Source organism: Trachemys scripta, chromosome 13 (genome assembly GCF_013100865.1).
Source record: "Trachemys scripta elegans isolate TJP31775 chromosome 13, CAS_Tse_1.0, whole genome shotgun sequence".
Classification (NCBI taxonomy): domain Eukaryota; kingdom Metazoa; phylum Chordata; order Testudines; family Emydidae; genus Trachemys; species Trachemys scripta.
Window position 1 is genome coordinate 3,930,118 of NC_048310.1, and position 17,692 is coordinate 3,947,809.

The 17,692-nt window shown below is 46.6% G+C and overlaps 1 protein-coding gene across 1 annotated transcript in view; it reads right to left on the reverse strand.

The window, feature by feature from the left end:
* Positions 1–7: 7 nt before the first annotated feature.
* LOC117886451 (cytochrome b5) overlaps positions 8–17,692 on the reverse strand; it is a 30,197-nt gene continuing 12,512 nt past the window's right edge. Inside the window, exons 2-5 of the mRNA XM_034788258.1 lie at positions 13,669–13,797; positions 12,196–12,222; positions 3,431–3,462; positions 8–2,153 (exon numbers count right to left, since the gene is read on the reverse strand). Of these exons, the coding sequence (XP_034644149.1) occupies positions 2,063–2,153; positions 3,431–3,462; positions 12,196–12,222; positions 13,669–13,797 (279 nt within the window). The 3' untranslated portion in view covers positions 8–2,062. The remainder of the gene's footprint in view (positions 2,154–3,430; positions 3,463–12,195; positions 12,223–13,668; positions 13,798–17,692) is intronic.

Sequence of the window (17,692 nt, forward strand, 5' to 3'; positions counted from 1 at the left end):
GTGGGGGGTGGGAAATGGGCGGGGCCAGGACCCCGTGGAGGGTCCTCTTTTTTTATTTGTTAAGTATGGTAACCCTACCCAATATATCCTTTTTAAATATTTTTAAAATCATGGATATTTGCAAGATCTTTCCCAATGGATTGTGCTTGGCTCAAATGTATACCCCTCGTACAACTGGACCCCCCCCACACACACACACACCTGATGAACTGTTAAAGTTAACCTTGGGTTCAGTCCCTTCCCCTGTAGCAGCAGACCAAGGACAGCTTGTAATGGATGGAAAGGCTAAAAACTGTTTTAGCAGTTCTCAGCACCACACCGTAACGCAAGGATTCCCCACACTATGGATGGTACCTTTCTACCTCCCGCAGTTCACAATAGAAGACAGAACATAATCCACAGCAGAGGAGGGGAGTCCTGCACCAAAAAGAGATGGGCCTTTTAATACTTCCGTTCTAAGGAATCCTGATATGGAAGATGACTCAGAGGCAGCAGCCCCAAAAGCCTGCTAATTAGTGCTAAGCCACGTGAGTGACATGGCGGTGGTAGTGACAGGATCCCGCATGTTGGAGGGGAGTTAAGGCCATTTGAATAGTCATTCTTTCCTATCAAGAGAGACTTAATGGCTTTTTACATTGAAAAAACAAGCCTGCAATTCCCAGAATTCAAAGACTCAACTAAACAGCAACTTTGGGGAGCACACTGGCTGCATGGAAGTGGGGAATAACAAGCAGCTTAAAAAAAAAAAAAAAAAAAAAACTCCTTCCAGATAGTGTTCTCATATACAGGACAGAAGCATGCAGTAAAAAGAGAAGCAATAAAGAAAGGAGGGCATTCCTTATCTACTATCCAATGACAAGCTCTGCTCCAGTGCTCTCCTCATTGCCAATATGCCCCCAATTGGGAAAGAGTCTCAGAGCAAGTTAGAAACATTAAAAATCACAGAGGGATGGTAGGAACCAGAACACTAATTCCTCTTTTCTACCTGGTGTTGTATTGTATTTCTCACTGCAGTTACCCCAGATTGTAGAGCCATAGGACTACACTCCTGGAAGAGATAGGAAAGATCAATGCCTTATGATGCGTAAAGCATGCTTTGTGCTGCCTCTCTTCCCTGTTTGGGCTGGCAGCAGAGGGTAACTTCTGGAATAGACACAGGAAAACAGGACCATCCACACTCCAGTCCCAAGAGAAAACCAGAATATCATACACCGATCCCAAGCAGGGAGTTCTAACGGCTACTCTTCCTGCTAGCCCACCCCAGGAACCCAGGCAGTACAAGGGAAGGGATAGTTTTTGTCCAGCCCATCCTCATGTTTTAAATAGGAATGTGTTTTAACCCAAGAATGTGTGTCAAGATGGAGAGAAGAGACTGTTCCAAGAAGCCAGCTATCAGTTCCTATGGAGCTGGGGTCCCAAGTACAACAGCTGTGAGCTCTCATTTTACAGGACAGACAAATATTACAAAGTGAAATGGATCAATTTTAAAATATATATATTTGCTTAACCATTTAAAAACAGCCACATATATGAAGAGACAACAAGAGCTAGCAATTTCCTGCTGCTCCTGTTAGTGTTGCCTGGGTGCACCGGGAAAGCTGTTCTGCTCAGGCTCAGAACACTTCTGCTGGATGGGATTGTAGACAGCTTGCAGTTTCTTTGACAATGCTCACTCACATGAAAGAGAAAGGCCTTTCAAAGGCTCACACGCTAGCAGCTGTTCCACATTGCTGGGATTAACAAAAAGGTGTTAAAAGAAACGTTACCCATGATTGATCATTACAGCGAGACAGACTAGACATAGAATGGAATATTAGGACACTGCACCTCACCCCCTGCCCCAACGCACATACAAGACTCTGAAGAGAATGCGAGACAGGGCAGTGGATCCCAGAGTCTGGACAGACACTCTCTAACAGTAGCTTGGCTTTGCAGACACCACTATTGCTAGACAGACTCAAAGCTAAGAACAAAATACGCAAGGTTTAAGAAACCCAAAACCCCAGAGCTCTTGCTCGCATGCGTGTGCTCTCATGCTTCTCAAGGTTCCAGCGAGGCCAGATCAAGAAGATTTCCCATCCAACATGTAATATCGGTACATTAAGCCTATGACCAGTGCGCCGAAGATGGGGATTAGCCATGTTGACCAGAAACTACAGAAGAGAGGGAAAAAAATCAACACACAACACAAAACAGAAGACAGCAGCAAATTAATAATTTATTCCTAATGTCCAACATGCTCAAATCTGGACTGGTTTGATCTGGGAAATTCTCTGAGAGACCACATATTTAGACACTGAGAGGAGCTCACCTCCAGCCAAGCTGACTGGCTTTCTTACAGAAGAAGGCCTTCTACATCAGTTATGGAAATCCAGAAACCTGTTCTGACTCTACATACTTCTGGGACTAGGGTTGCCAACTTTCTAATTACACAAAACTGAACAGTCTTGCCCTGCCCTCTGCCCCAAGGCCCCACCCCTTCCCTGAGGCCCCGCCCCTGCTCACTTCATTCCCCCTCCCTCCATCACTCGCTCTCCCCCACTCTCACTCACTTTCACTGGGCTGGGGCAGGGCATTGGGGTGTGGGAGGAGCTAAGGGCTTCAGCTGGGGCCACAAATGAGGGATTCAGGGTGCAGGGTGGGGTCTCTGGGCTGGGCAGGGGGTTGGGGTGCGAGAGGGGATGAGGGTTCCCCGGGGCTCCCGGAAGCAGCCAGCGTGTCGGGCTCCAATGGGAGCTCTGGAGCTGGTGCTCGGGGCGGGGGCAGCATGCGGGGGCAGCGTGCGGAGCCCCCGTGGCCACCCTTGCACCTAGGAGCCGGATATGCCGGCTGCTTCCAGGAGCCTGCCTAAGCCCCGTTGCGCCGTCAACCAGACATTTAGCAGTCCAATCAGCAGCACTGACCGGAGCTGCCAGGGTCCCGTTTTGACTGGGCATTCCAGTCAAAAACTGGACACCTGGCAACCCTACCTGGGACTTCAGCTAAACTAGACTGGCCACTCTACAGTAAAACAGCAGCTCCCACAAATCTGCCAATCCATATAATGCAGTCACAGTGTGCCAGGAATCTATGACATTCACCTAAATTGGCATTACAGTGCAGCAGTTTGCAACCAGGGTAATATTTAAAATGAAAGTGTGAACCAAAGACAAAGTCCCAGATCGCTAGGAGGCCTAGCTGTTCTGAACAGGATGGCGCTTTGCATGCTGGGACTTGTCCCCTGCATATTAAAGAGGGGAACTGTGGACTCACATAGAACTCATTGGGCTGCAATTTGGCCACTTATCTTGGACTGGCTGCACTCAAGAGCTCTGCATTAAGGTTCTGGGATTTCTGCTCTGTACACTGACAGGCACAGAATTAATATGTAATGCTACAGAGTGCCCCAGCCCTCAGACCTCTTTATTCCTATATAAACAGGGTACTATACCTTGACTGGCTTGAGGATGTCGTGTTTGGATCCTGAAGAGAAAAAAGAGAGATACATTATACGAGTTATACTGACAGAACTACAACCCTGAACATGTAGTTGCCATAGAGAGGGGGACAGAAAAACCCTCACATCTTCCTCCCTTTCCCATATCTCTTTTCCCTTCCATAACCAACACAGGGTTCTCACTTGCTCTCTACCACATCTCTTCACTTGCCTCCCTGACTCCACTCCCTCCTCAACCTCACACTTCAAACCCCCTCTAAATACAACCATGTGCTGGATTTACCCATCCTTAAAAGCAAAATGAACTCTTTACCCCACCTGTCTGCACCAACCATCCAACTTCTTCCCTTCACCTCTGAACTCATTGAATGTGCCATCTACAACCATTACCTCAAGTTGCTCTCCTGCAGCTACATCATAGATCCCCCTCCAGTGTGGCTCCTGCACCTGGCGTTCGACCAAAACTGCTCTCACCAAGTCTGAATGATCTCTTCCTGGCTAAATCACTGAGCCTGTATTCCATTCTCATCCTTTTGACCCCCCCGCTGCTTGACATGGTCAGTCTCATCCTCCTCAAACTTTTTCCTCCCTTGGCTTTTACCTGGTTCTGTCTGATCATTCCTTCAGCATCTTTTCTGGCAGGTTCAACTCCTCCCCATCTCCCAGTCTCCATGGGAATCCTACAGGGCTCCAGCCTCAGCCCCCTCCTCTTCTCTCTTTCTCTGGGTGATCTGTTCACACTACTTCATGTGCTATGGATTATGATTACTTGTAAATCTACCTTTCCACTCCAGACTTCTTGTCCTTCCACCAAATTCCACATCTGACACGGATGTCTCACCAACAATTTAATATATCCAAAAATGGACTCCAAAACTGTATCTACTTCCCCCAGTGACTGTTGACACCACCAACCTTCTTGACACTCAGGCATAGGATCTAGGAATTTTCTTCAACTCCTCCCTTGAACTGACTACACATATCCAGGATGTCTCCAAATCCTAACACTTCCTCCATCAAATTTCCAATTCATCCTCTTCTGTCCAGGCAGCTGAAACTCTCATTCAGGCCTTCATCTCTGGTCTCAGCTGCTGGAACCTCATAGCCACCATTGCTGCCCTCTAATCTAGTCAAAACACAGCTTCTAAAGTCATCTTCCTTGCCCACCTGTCTAACCACATCACATCCTCCTCCTGTAATTCCCTCTGCTGCCTAACTCTCGTCCACCAGGTCAAGTTCAAGTTTCTTCTCTTTCCACCAAAGCCCTCTACTACTCTGTCCTTCCATATTTATCCCCAACTTTCTTCCAATCTCCTGGTGATTACATTACTGACCACTCACTTGTCTGTTCCTTCCATAAATAGCTTTGTGCTTTCTGCCATGTCACTCCTTATTTATGGGACTACCTCCCTGAACTGATTTGTAAGGCTACTAACCCTGTCCTCCTTCAAATCACTTTTAAAGATCCATTCTTCCATAACACCTACAAGAAGTCAGTCAACAATTAATGCCTAGAAGGGGCAGGTAGGGGAAAGTTGATATTTATGTATTAAAAACCCTCAAAATGTTATATACATTAATCTCAGCCTCCCCCGTCTCTTCTTTCATTATAAGCATTTTAGGTCAAGGACCACATCTATCTCTATGCACAACAGGGTCCAATCTTGATCGGGACCTCTGGTCACAACTATACTTTATTACATAGGGATACTATGTGGATAGATACTACAGCCATTAAGGGACATGCTACCCCATCTCCTAAGACAGACAAAGCCTGTAACTAGCCCACATCACAAAAGAAACATAGGATTTGCCAAAAACATCAAATTGTTGGCTCAGCTAGCCAGATATCAGGTATTTTGATCCTGGATGCAAGGTGTTTCAGAGGAAAGTATAAACATCTATAAAACATCTCGACAAAACCGTAATTTTGTATTTAACATGGAGATTGGGAAAGATTTTTTCCCCCAGGCAATCAACTGATGCCATGATGTCTAAGATTCTTCCCCTTCATAGTTTAGCTTGAAGAGTTGCATATCGTGTGTCCACATCATCATCCCCTCTTTCATTTTTTTTTTTTAAAAGTGAGTTAGTTTTAGTGTTTGTGAAAAAGGTGTCAGATAACAAGGAGTCACAAAGCCAGCCCAGGGCTGGTTTGGGGTTTTTAAAATATATGATTGTATATACAAGAAGAGTATTGATCTTCAGTGAAAGTAAGTTTCACAAAGTGACTATACAATGTGTAAAAATACTCTCTTTCCTTTGACTTAGTGTGAAATGGATGAAGTATGAGAGGGATATGTGATCCCTTGTCTTCATGCTATGGGGAAGAAGAAAGGAAGGACCTTCTGAGAACTGAATACCCCTACAACACTTCCCCTTTCCAGGGTCCTCTAGGGTGTCTCATCCTCCGTAAGTCCCAATACACCTCTAACCAATGTGCTGCCCTTCGCAATTTATGCTGTCTTTGAAATTAAGATGCTGTTTTAGATGCAGGGATACCATCATTTGTGCTGGAGAAGAACTTTGAGATCCTCAAAAGGAAAGTGATATCAAAGAGGCAACATCTTTTATCTATTTCATGTATTATTTCCATATTTTGTTATTATTTTTAAGTACACCTGAGCCACCTACTTGTTCCCCTAGACTGCTGCAGCACACTGGACTGCTCTTCTCCACTGAACTTTCTCCTTAGAGCATCCTGCAATTTCAGAACCCATCAGAAGCGGATAGATCTTTCTTCCCCGCCAGTGAGCATTATGTTGGATTTATCCAAGTTAAAATGCATTTTCCATAGTGCTGCTCAATCTTCCAGTTTCTTTAGATCCCCTTGGAGGCTCACCATCCACCACAGTAAGCTGTGCAATGACGTAAGTTCTCCTTCTCATGCTCAGCACAGCTGCTCAGGCTGGCACCCATGGCTATACACCCTTTATTGAAGCATGTGGCTCTGCATCGGTTTATGAAATAGGGTTGAAATAAGAAGAGAAGAATTTGAAAGGCCTGCTGTTCTGTATAACTACCCTGGGTTTTGTGCTGGTTTGAACGATGCTCTCCATGGCTGAACAGAACAAACAGACCCTCCCAACAGACTGCAGAAAAAGATGATGTTGCCTCTTCAGGATGTCTAATGAAAGGGCTGTCTAAAGCAGAGCTGTTACCAGACCAAGTCTCCTAGTCAAGTACAAGGAGAAGCCAACTGCAAGACACACATTTAATTCCTTAATTAGATTCCATTTATTACAGATTCTCCACCCCCATCCTTTCAAGGGTAGTTTTCCAATATGCCTCCCCACCCAGGTTCTGATCCGGGAGTCCCCAAGATTTCAGGAGAAGCCCTAGAGATCACTTGGTGATGCTGACACAGAATCCGTGATTTCAGGCCAAACCCAGGTGGTTAGGTCTGTCTCCTGGGTTGAATCTGACAACACTAACAGTTCAGTGATCAGGACACACCGAATGATGCAAACAGAGGTCTGCGGTTCAAGGTGTGGAAATAACACTCTGCTGATGTCAGGGGAGTGAGGTTCAAATCCCACACTGAGGTGCTGCTGATCTTTAGAACAAAAACAAAGTAATAATTTGCTTGCAAGGTTTATTCAGTATCCCAATTGGTGTAAACACAAAACCACCAGCTCTGTGGAAGAAACACTGAAGGACTCAGTTTTTTCCCTCCGGTCCGGAGCCACAGGCAGCAATGTACACAGAGGCCTGGAAAGATGGGGTTTGGGGGCTTCATTTTACTAGATCAACTAGTAAACTGGTCAGCTGTTTTGACAATCTCCAGAGGGAACCATGCCTAGCTCTCCTGAGCTAGAGCAGCGAAGGCTACCATTCAATTCTTAATCCACCCCCTTGAAATGTGGGGTATCTACACAGGCACCACCAGCATTCAGAGAGTACACTTTTCCCCTTTAGTCTGGGCAGCTACCGGGGGATTCCCTGCCACTGGTGGCTGAGGAGCTACCTGGGATCCCCCACTGCCCATGGGGCTTGGGGAGCTCCAGGGGATTCCCCCACATCCGTGGCAGCTGGGGAGCTGTGGGAGACAGGCAGCAGGAGTACTCCGAAGCACCCAGCCACCACGGGAGGTGGGGGTAGCCTGCAGCTCCCAGCCACTGCGGGCTGAAGTCATGGATTCCGTGACTTCCCTGATCAAATTGTAGCCTTAACCATCCTTCAAACAGCATCTAAGCATGCATTAAAGGACATCACCACAGATTAGGTGAAAGTGCCAGCTCACCAACAAACAAAAGGCTGTCTAAACTAGAGGACCTGACTGGGAGACTCACTGGGCAGATCAGAAAGGCACAGTGTAATGAGGTGGAGTGGCCTCCCACTGAGCCAGAGGGGGGAGGAGCCACTCTGATCCCAAGTGCGTGGAGCCAGGCCAGCTCCACCCCTTCCGCCAGAAGCTAAGGGGCAGGACAGGAAGTATAAAGGACAGGTCCTTTAGCCCAGTTGAGCCTGAGCCAGGAAAGGAAGAAGATGTCTCCAACCTGGTGCAGAACCCTGCAGCTGAACCTAAGGTGTGCTGTGCCCTGCCCCTAGAGGAGACTGACCCAGGAGAAGAACTGCCGGGACTGCTGCTCACCATATATCCCAAGGAGACGGAAAACCCCAGTACACGAAACCCCTCATCAAGACCATGGTAGGAAGTAGCCCAGGGAAACCAGACGCTGGTCCAGTTTTGGTGTTAGAACCCAAGTCAGCATATTGCAGTATGAGCCCTGCTGACCCAGTGGTGGAACCCTCTGCCACTGTTAGGGCCTTGGGCTGGTGGAGCAGGGTGGGCCTGGATCCCCCTAGCTGCTGCTGCCAACCCCACCCTGGGGTGGCAGCTTCCCAGTCTTTGGCCAAAGCCAGTGTTTGTCTGCCGTCTGTCTGAGCCAGAACTTCAGGCAATAGACCATTTGTTTGTTTGTTTGCTTGCTCTGCCTGGCCTGAGGGGCCTAGACAGTATTATTGCCTGGCCCTGCCCTGGCCCTGGGGTGTGGCCCTCCCACTGAGCCAGAAGGGGAGGGACAACCGTTAACCCACTACACCCAGCATAAACATGATCCTGTGACACTGCACTTCAGTGACATATGATTATGACAACTATAAATATATTTCATGCAAGGTAAGTCGTGTGGTGTTATTGAAAAGGTTATGATTTCCTGAATAGGATTATTTTATGTGTATGCATGTATCATTTTTGTATCTGAAGTTATGAATATTGACTATGTATCTGTATTTCAAATGTAGATACACCTGGGCAACGCCCACTAGACAATATGCTTTCAGTCTAGATAATGAATGGGGAAGGACCTATTTAGGGCAATTTGGGAAAAAAACAATAGGTCTTAGCAGAAGCTTATCTCCCACCTGGTAAGCCTTCCTGTGAAGGCTCCAAACAGCCTGTGAGCGATGGCTGCTACAACTCTACAACGACATGTGAGGAGACCACATCTGCAGACTCCATCTTGGGATGTCCGTATTTTCCCACATACTGGTCTGGGAACCAAGTTTTGGGAACAAAGGGTTCTCACCAGATGCAAAAAGCTATATAAGGCAGGGAGTGACATCATCTAGTGGTGTTCTTTTCTCCCCACACAAGAAGACTCCTGAAAACACCTGAGGAGCAAAGACTGAACTGGGGAAAGTGCTGGACCCAGGCTAAAGGAATTTTTAGCCTGTGAATGAAACACTTGGGGATTCCAAGCTGCAAAGCAAATGCAGCTTGCCCCTTAAGAATCTGCAGCCTGCTTTTATAATTTCTTAGGGTGAGAATCTGCTATTCGTATCTAATCTATTTAGTATATTAAGCTTAGTTTGCATTTTTTGTTTATTTGCTAGGTAATCTGCTTTGATCTGTTTGCTATCACTTATAAGCACTTTATCTTTTGCTTCATCTACAGCAGTGTGTGGGGAGATACAGCATATCTCTGGGCAAAAGGCTGTTGCATATTCTTCTCCACATTGAGGGAAGGGGCAAATTTTATGAGCTTACACTGTCCAGTTCCCTGTGCAGCACAAGACTGTATAATTTTGGGTTATACACCAGAGAGGGTGCATGCCTGAGGAGCTGGGAGTAGCCTGCCCATGCAGGGGCTGGTCAGAGAGCCTGCTTGTAACTGCAGCTGGGTGTGCCCCTACCTGTGCGTATGCTAGTGAAAGTGCAGGCTGGAGGGCTTGTCACAGCAGTACAGTGTGAGAGGGAGCCCAGGCTAGTGGGTCATGGAGCTCAGTAGTACCCCAGTTCTGGGTGGCACCCTGGGGGGAACCTGTCACACATCCATCCTTCAAATATTATTTTCCCTATGGAAGGTAGATCAAGAGAACACAAAGTGAAGCGTAAGACATCAAGAGGGATACCCATAGGCTTTAAGGCCAACTACAGTAGCAGAGTCTCGTCAAAAAGACACTAGTCAGTAACTAAAAACAGAAAAAAAGTCCTTCCCCCTCCCCCCCCCAAGCATTTAACAACTTGGCCCTGTCAAGGCCAAGTTTTTTGCTGTTGATACTTGAACACCAGACAGTATGATACACATCCATATTCTGGCACCAAAGCTTTCAATTTCCAGTTCTCTTAGTAGTATCCAAAAGAGGCCTGAGCTACCATCACCATGGCTCCCTTCTCATATCAGTACGAGATGTTGTGGTCTGTGTCTCATATCCAGCCTCTCGGGGTAACAATCACTACATAAGTGCTAAGTGAGAACAGTGCATTGTGATACTAGTATTTGAAAAAGCTGGTCAAGGCCTGCAAGCACACACTGCAAATCACATGGCTAATCTTGAGTTAGGTGAGCAGGTTGCCTCCAAGAGGTTTCTTCAGCCCTTAGAATAGGAAGGGCCTAGATATGAGCAACCATTGGTACCTTAAAGCATCCTCCACTGCTGGAGTTGCAACTGGAAGATTGTGTTAGACTGACAGGAGTAGCCTTTTGCTGAGCACATAGTGAAAGTGAGGAAGTCAACACTACATAAGTAGTTAACAAGAGTGCAACTGTTCAAAAGCAACCCATTAGTTGTACCTGGCAGTGGGGAAATTTGGATGGAGGGTTTTTCCCTCCTTCTGTAGAAAGGACTGAGAGATTCTTGTCCCATCCAAGCTACGAACCATGTCACACTAAGACCTCTTTAATTACACAAATGTTAACTAAAGTTAAGATACAGGAGGTGATCTTAAAAGTTAGATACCAAGGGGACAGGTGCCTTAAAAACACCTACAAGATCAAAGGGAAATATTTACTTTATTGCATTGTTGATTTTACTGCAGAATTGTGGTGTTTGCACTGTGATATTTCATTCTAAGCATAGGAGGTGTTTATAGGACAGGAGGCAAGGTAAAATGTCTCCTTTTTCTGGCCACCACTGCATGCATAAATTTGCAAACAAGTAACATTACTGTAAACAAGACATGTTCCTCCAACCTGCCACTCACTAGAATACAAATAGGACTAACCTTGCTAGGATATCCTTACACATTTTCATCCGCTATAATGGACATTTCATTTGGGTGGTTGTGTAGTTGGCTGTGTACTGGTACAGTTTGTTTCCACATTTGAAGAGGTTACTCATATTTTCAAGGATCTTTTGCCCTCTGACAGATCACAAACCAAACCATGGTATGGATTTTATCACCTCTCAAGACTTTAATACTGCACATGAGAATAGCAGATCCTGTCTAAGCAAGGCCGTTTTCAACAAAGGCCACAAACGCCTGGGGATATTGGCTTAAATCTCTTGGCTGCTGGGGAACACTTTCAGATTAGTAGGGCACTTCCCTGGACATGTTTACAATCAAAAGTTTATGTTCTCAGGACAAGTTCAATAAACTGAATGAGGACATCATGGTTGTTTCAAATCTTTATCAACAGGAACTGGGGAGGAAGAGTTAAAAACCAAGGCACAGATAATGCTTAGAACTAGTTCAAAAACCCACTTTATTCCTCTTTCAGTAAACGTGTCGTGTACCAGACCTGAGCATGGACAGACTCCGTAGACCACATTTACACAGTCAGAATTGCAAGGCAATGGATGGCTCCTCTCCTGCTTATGTTCCATGAGACCTTCTGGGGACAGACAGGTGCTAAACACTCCTGTGTCTGAACCAGAACTGTTGGCTGATTTAGGCCATCATACTAAAAGTTACATCTACCATGGGGATCTGCTCAATAAATTCTTGTGTGGTCCTTACCCTGCATATTTCCCAGTTTCTCAAACTCAATCTGCCTGATCTATACACTGGATTTGCAATGAGAACCCAGAGAAGTTGGTATTACTGTGGCAAAAAAAGAGGGAAAGACAACTCTAGCAACTCAATCATCAATTTTAAACAGTGGGCTTTCTGTCTAGCGGCTCATGTTGAAGTGGTTTACAAATATGTATACAAAAATAACTTTTCCTGCCAAATAAATGCAATAATACAACAAATCCCTGCTCCCTAAAGAATGAGCCATATCTCATTTGCAAAGCAAGATACCATCTTTCTCTTCCACTTCATATCCAATGCGACAGCCCTGCTGTTCCTGGCACGGCCGGGAGCCCCCCCTCTTCTCCAAAGCAGCATTCAACCCCTTCCCCCACACAAACTTTCTTGGGTCTCTTCACCACAGCGTCCAATCCCTATGATTTGTGTAACCTTTCCATCTAGGCTAATGCCTAACATATTGTGTAGAAACAAAATGAAATATCTGCTAATTGAACCCAGCAGACTCCTAGACACTAAGTTACAAGGGGGGCGGGGGGGGAACAAAACACTTGCTTCTTACCTTAGAGCCTTCGTTTTTACGATCGCACTGCAGGTTTTTGGAGGGGTGGGGGAGAAAAGAGGAGAAAAAATTGCAAACATTGTAACTTTGCCTTTTGGAAAGAAGTTTTCAACCATCACAGAAGAATCAGCAGGCACCCAGCCAGCACCACCTGGGCAGCTGCCTGGAACATTTCAACTTCAGCTCCTCGCTGTGACCAGCAGCAGCAGCAGCAGCTCCCTAAGAGCGGTGGGGCCACCGGCGCCCAAACAGAGGCCACCGGCGCCACACTGCCTCTTCCCCCCCGTGGCCCCGTCTCCCGCTTGCACCTCTTCCCTCCCTTCCCCACTTGTTGCTCACCCCTATAGCCAGTAAAAAGTGGGAGTGATGGGGCCATGCCCCTTCCCTCCCGCCCCCCATTCTGGTGCCCTGGCTGTGACCAAGGCCTTGACATCTGAAAGGCACTGGCTTTACGGCAAGTTTAATCACAAAGCACGTAGAATGCAGGGTTCACTGTCTCACATCAACCCCTGATCCATAAGGCAAGGAGGAGTTCAGACCCAGCCCCTGCAGAGACAGCCTCTCAAAGGAATTTCTTTAAGGGTCTGTGATGGGGTGAGCTCCCACATTGGCCCGGCAGGAGCTGAACTGGGCCAGGTGGGGGGTTAATCAGCTAATTAGACTGCAAACAGGGGAGCTTTAGGCTAGAGGCAGTTAATTAGAGAGGCTCATATGTGCAGAAATGGGGGGGGGGGGGCTGTAAAGCCAGGTAGTGGGCTACAGACTGGGTGGCTAGGATAGGCTGCAGGAAGGCAGGCAGCAGTCACTCCCAAGGAGGGGATTCTTGGAGCTGGTACACCCAGAGAGAGAAGGGGAGCCAGACAGGTAGGAAGCAGTCCAGGGAAGGAGCAGTGAGGGGAGAGAAAGGAGCCCGAAACTGTTGAGCTGAGAGTCCCTGGACTGGATCCCAGAGAAGATGGCAAGCCTGGGTCCCGAGGGCATGGCACGGAACTCAAGCAGTGAACGGCAGACTGCCTATGACTGTTGATGGACTGAACCCTGGAAGGGGGAATGATGAGAGACCTAGCTGGAGGACTAAATCACCAAGGAGCCGCTGTGGGTCCTGGAGTGAGAGGAGCTGCAGACCAGGGTCGGAGTGATGGTGTGCAACCATGACTAAGAATGTCAGTCTCGAGCTAACCCCAGAGTGACCAGGAGGAGGTGCCAGCCTAGCAGTGAGAGGTGCACCTTGTGGCAGGGACATTGACTAAATTGTATTCAGAAGCCTCTGAATGGGGAAGATTTGTTTAGATTTTAATCTACAGCCTACATTTCTGCATGTGTTCTGAGATTTGTTTTTTTGGGGTGGAGGAAGGAGGTACACAGCAACTTCATATTTAGTAGGACAGATCTTGATGTAGTTATCTGCTGGATTACCCAGAGGGGGCATGCACAGAGTTCTCTCTGGATTGGTCATACCCAGCTGTTCCTTACCGGGTGAACCTCTCCTATGAGGTACTCTTTGAGCATTTCCCTGGCATCTGTGGAGTGCCCAACATCTTCAAAGCTCTCTGTGGCATCCCTACCAGCCTGTTCGAGCAAAACCTCCTCTCCACCTGGATGCTGGAAAAGAAAGAATTCAGTGAGCCCAAGGCGGAGGGATAAAAAGCAATGAGAAGAATTCCAGTCCCCTCCACAAACACACATACTCTGGTAATGACCTGGGTCCAACACTGCAAATGTACTCCAATCTTTTCAGTTCATCACAGCCCCCGCAGAACAGCTCAAGATAACCCCACTGAAGGTCCAAGTCTGCAACCTCCCCTTCAGGCAGTCATGAGTAATGAGAGAGCACTGCAGGGTCTGGCAAGCACCTGGAATCCAGTCTTACCTGCTTTACAGGCAGCAAAAATCCCTCCACCGACAAGAAGCAATTCCCCAACATCCACAGTGCACTGACTCGGCCCTCTCAGTCATGTCTGCTCTGCAGTCCCTAAGATTCATAGCCATGACAGGCTGGTCTGACTCCTGATGCACCTAGACGTACGCTCATGCAGAAGCACAACATAGGATATGAGCAGGCTCTAGAGGAGCCGTGAGTGCAAGCAACACGCAAGCACAGGAGCCCCGAACGGCAGAGCCTGAGACGCTGAGTATACTCCAGCAGTGACCGTGACTATTTAGACATAGCAGAGAGAGAACCTCCTCATGGCTCCTGAACAGAACGTGCTGGGCAGGCCAGGCACTCTTGCTTGCAGAGAACTCTTTCCTGCTGTGTGTTTTCTCCTTTCCTTCCATGCATGAGCCATTCTTATTTCTTCCTCACCTGCTGGAATAAAAGCTGCTAGGGAAGGGTTCCCAGATGCTCATTCTAGGATGCTCCTCTCCTGGATGTCAGTGGAGGCAACATTGCTATTCCGTTTCGCCAGGGTGCTGCAATAAGAGGATCTCTGTCTGCTTTAATCTTTCCACTTACAGTAACATCAACAGAGAGAGGGCCAAGCTTGCCAATAGCATAAGCTGATAACTCTAGTGACCCTCCTTGAAGCAGCCTCTGATTCACCAGCATTGCATCTGGCCCACTCTGAAATCCAGCCAGGGGGAGTGAAGGTCCTAAAGAGAAGTTTTACCGTTTGCACTTTGACTGATTTAAAAAAATAATAATAATAATAATTCACTTCTGAAGTGTCTAAATCACTGAAATTAGTCTCCTTCCCCCTCAAGACTGCATTCTTCCATAGAACCTTTAACTAGTATATAAAACACCACAGGCGATAAAAGATACCTGTTCACCCTTGAAAAGCTAGTAGGACCTGTAATCAACAGAATGATAGCTGTGCACAGAGTTCAGAGTGGGTGCTGCATATGAACATGCTTCTGTAATGAGCGGGGAAGAACCATGGGGAGTGTTCCCCACCCAAGCTAAGCCTTCTGAGGGTGAGGGCAGAGGTGACGTGTCACCTCCATGCTGAACACCACAGGCCTTTCCCATTGGCAGGTTTCACATCACCAGCCTACTACCTCCAAAGTGAGACAAGAGGGTGCAGAGATAATAGATGCAGATGGGCAGTACAAGAAGAAATGACAGATAGAAAAAGCATGATTAAATCCCTTAGGAACTGGATTTTTCCTGTTCCTGGTTTTGTTAGAGAGCGCAAGAATGCAGGAAAAGAGATGGAAAGATGCTTACTGAAACCTAATAGCCTTGCCCAAGGCAGAGAACATGCATCACTAAGAAATGAGATGCATTCTGCCATGACAGCCAAAGCATGAAGTGCACCTCATCCTTCCACTCTGCATTTAAGGGAGTTGTGCCTGAAAACTAGCCATAGTGATTAATCTAAAGCTGGAGATCTTCAAGGGTGGTTTTCAGGGCCTGAAAAATTTACCGAACACCTACTAAGGAGAAGTCCATTAGCCAGGAACTAATAACTTAAATACTGTGCACTGTAGGTTGCTATTCACCATAAGGGTAGCAGCATAGGGCCCTTACAATTTTTGCCTCAACATTTAGTCCTCCTGTGGACTTCAGAGTTTGAAAAGATAGAACATTCCAGTGTCTAGCCCATGAAGAAAGTATTTAGCATACCCAGGCACTCAGACCAATCCAGGCAGCACAATGGTTCTCAACTTTTTTTACACCAGGACCTCTGCTCCTAGTTAGCATTTTGGAAAGGGTGGTTGAAACACATACTCATGACCCCATGTTGAGAACCCCTAGGTTAGGCTCAGAATTCTGATTAATACTGCTCTTCCCAGTGTAAAGTCGCCACTTCCCAGAGAGAGACGACTTGTCCCAACCCCTTATTCTTGTGTTATGTGAAGGGATAAATAACACTTCCTTATTCACTTTCTCCTCATTGTTCATGATTTTATAGACCTCTATCATAACCCCCCTTAGCTGTCTCTTTTCCAAACTGAACAGTCCTCATCTTTTTAATCTTTCCTCATATAGAAGCTGTTCCATACCCCTAATCATTTTTGTTGCCCTTCTCTGTATATTTTCCAATTCGAATATATCTTTTTTGAGATGGGGTGACCAGAACTATATATAGTTTTCAATGTGTGGGCATACCATGGATTTATATAGTGGCATTATATTTTCTGTCTTAGCTATCCCTTACCTAATGGTTCCTTATACACCTCTACCTCGATATAACGCTGTCCTTGGGAGCCAAAAAAAAAAAAAAAATTACCACGTTATAGGTGAAGCCGCGTTCTATCAAACTTGCTTTGATCCGCCGGAGTGCATAGCCCTGCCCCCTCCGGAGCACTGCTTTACCACGTTATATCAGAATTGAGGTGTATTAGCTTTTATTTATTTAAACTGGCACAGCACAGGGAGCAGATGTTCTCAGAGAACTAGCCACGATGATTCCAAGTGCTCTTTCCTGAGGGGTAACAGCTCATTTAGACCCCATCATTTTGTATGTATACTTGGGATTATGTTTTCCAACGTGCATTACTTTGCATTTATCAACAGTGAATTTGATCTTCCATTTTCTTGCCCAGTAACCCAGTTTTGTGAGATCCCTTTGTAACTCTTCGCAGTCTGCTTTGGACTTAACTGTCTTGAGTAATTTTGTATCATCTGCAAACGTTGCCACCTCACTGTTTCACCTTTTTCCAGATCATGTATGAGCAGGTTGATTGGCATTTGTCCCAGTACAGATTCTGGGGAGATCCTTCTATTCACCTCTTTCCACTATGAAAACTGACCATCTATTCTTACTCTTTGGTTCCGATCTTTTAGCCAGTTACCCATGAGAGGACCTTCCCTCCACCCCATGACAGCTTACTTTGCTTAAGACCTTTGGGTGAGGGACCTTGTCAAAGGCTTTCTGAAAGTCCAAGTACACTATATCCACTGGATCACCTTGTCCACATTGTGGAAAGAGGAGGCCCTGAGAAATAAACCTTGGTATCAGAGGCCTGGTATGAGGCCTAAGGCCTGAACTAAAGTAATGGTCAAGACTTTGCTAACATAAAGCAAAGCTAAGCTGTGAGCCAGAGGCAGGCCCTGCTCACAGAAGTTGGCAAGGAAAGGGCTGATATTGCATAAATATATATTTACCTAGCAAAGTTAAAGTATAAACATGGTACCAAGACATACCATACGGGAACATTCCACAGATAACATGGAACAGGCCGACCCATCCCAATGACGGGGCAAAAGGGTAAAATGATGAATAGAGTTGTTTTGATCGAACCAACATGTACAAGGTGAGAGGCGGCACCTTACTACGTAGAGGGGTTGTACCTTGCTACATAGAGGGGTTGAACCTCAATACGTCAGGAGTGATGTGTAACTTGTTTGTACCTGTGTATAAGAATGTATCCCTGGGGTGGTGTCTTTGTCCGGCCACGGGGACAGTGGAAAGTCCCACCACTGAGCCGGATCCTTGCCAAGAGGCACTTTCTCATAGTATGCCGGGTAGACTAAGTAATCTACGGGGAACTGCAATTGTGTCCGAGATCACAATAAGCCTGGCCGAGGTGCCTTCGTACCTTACTAGAC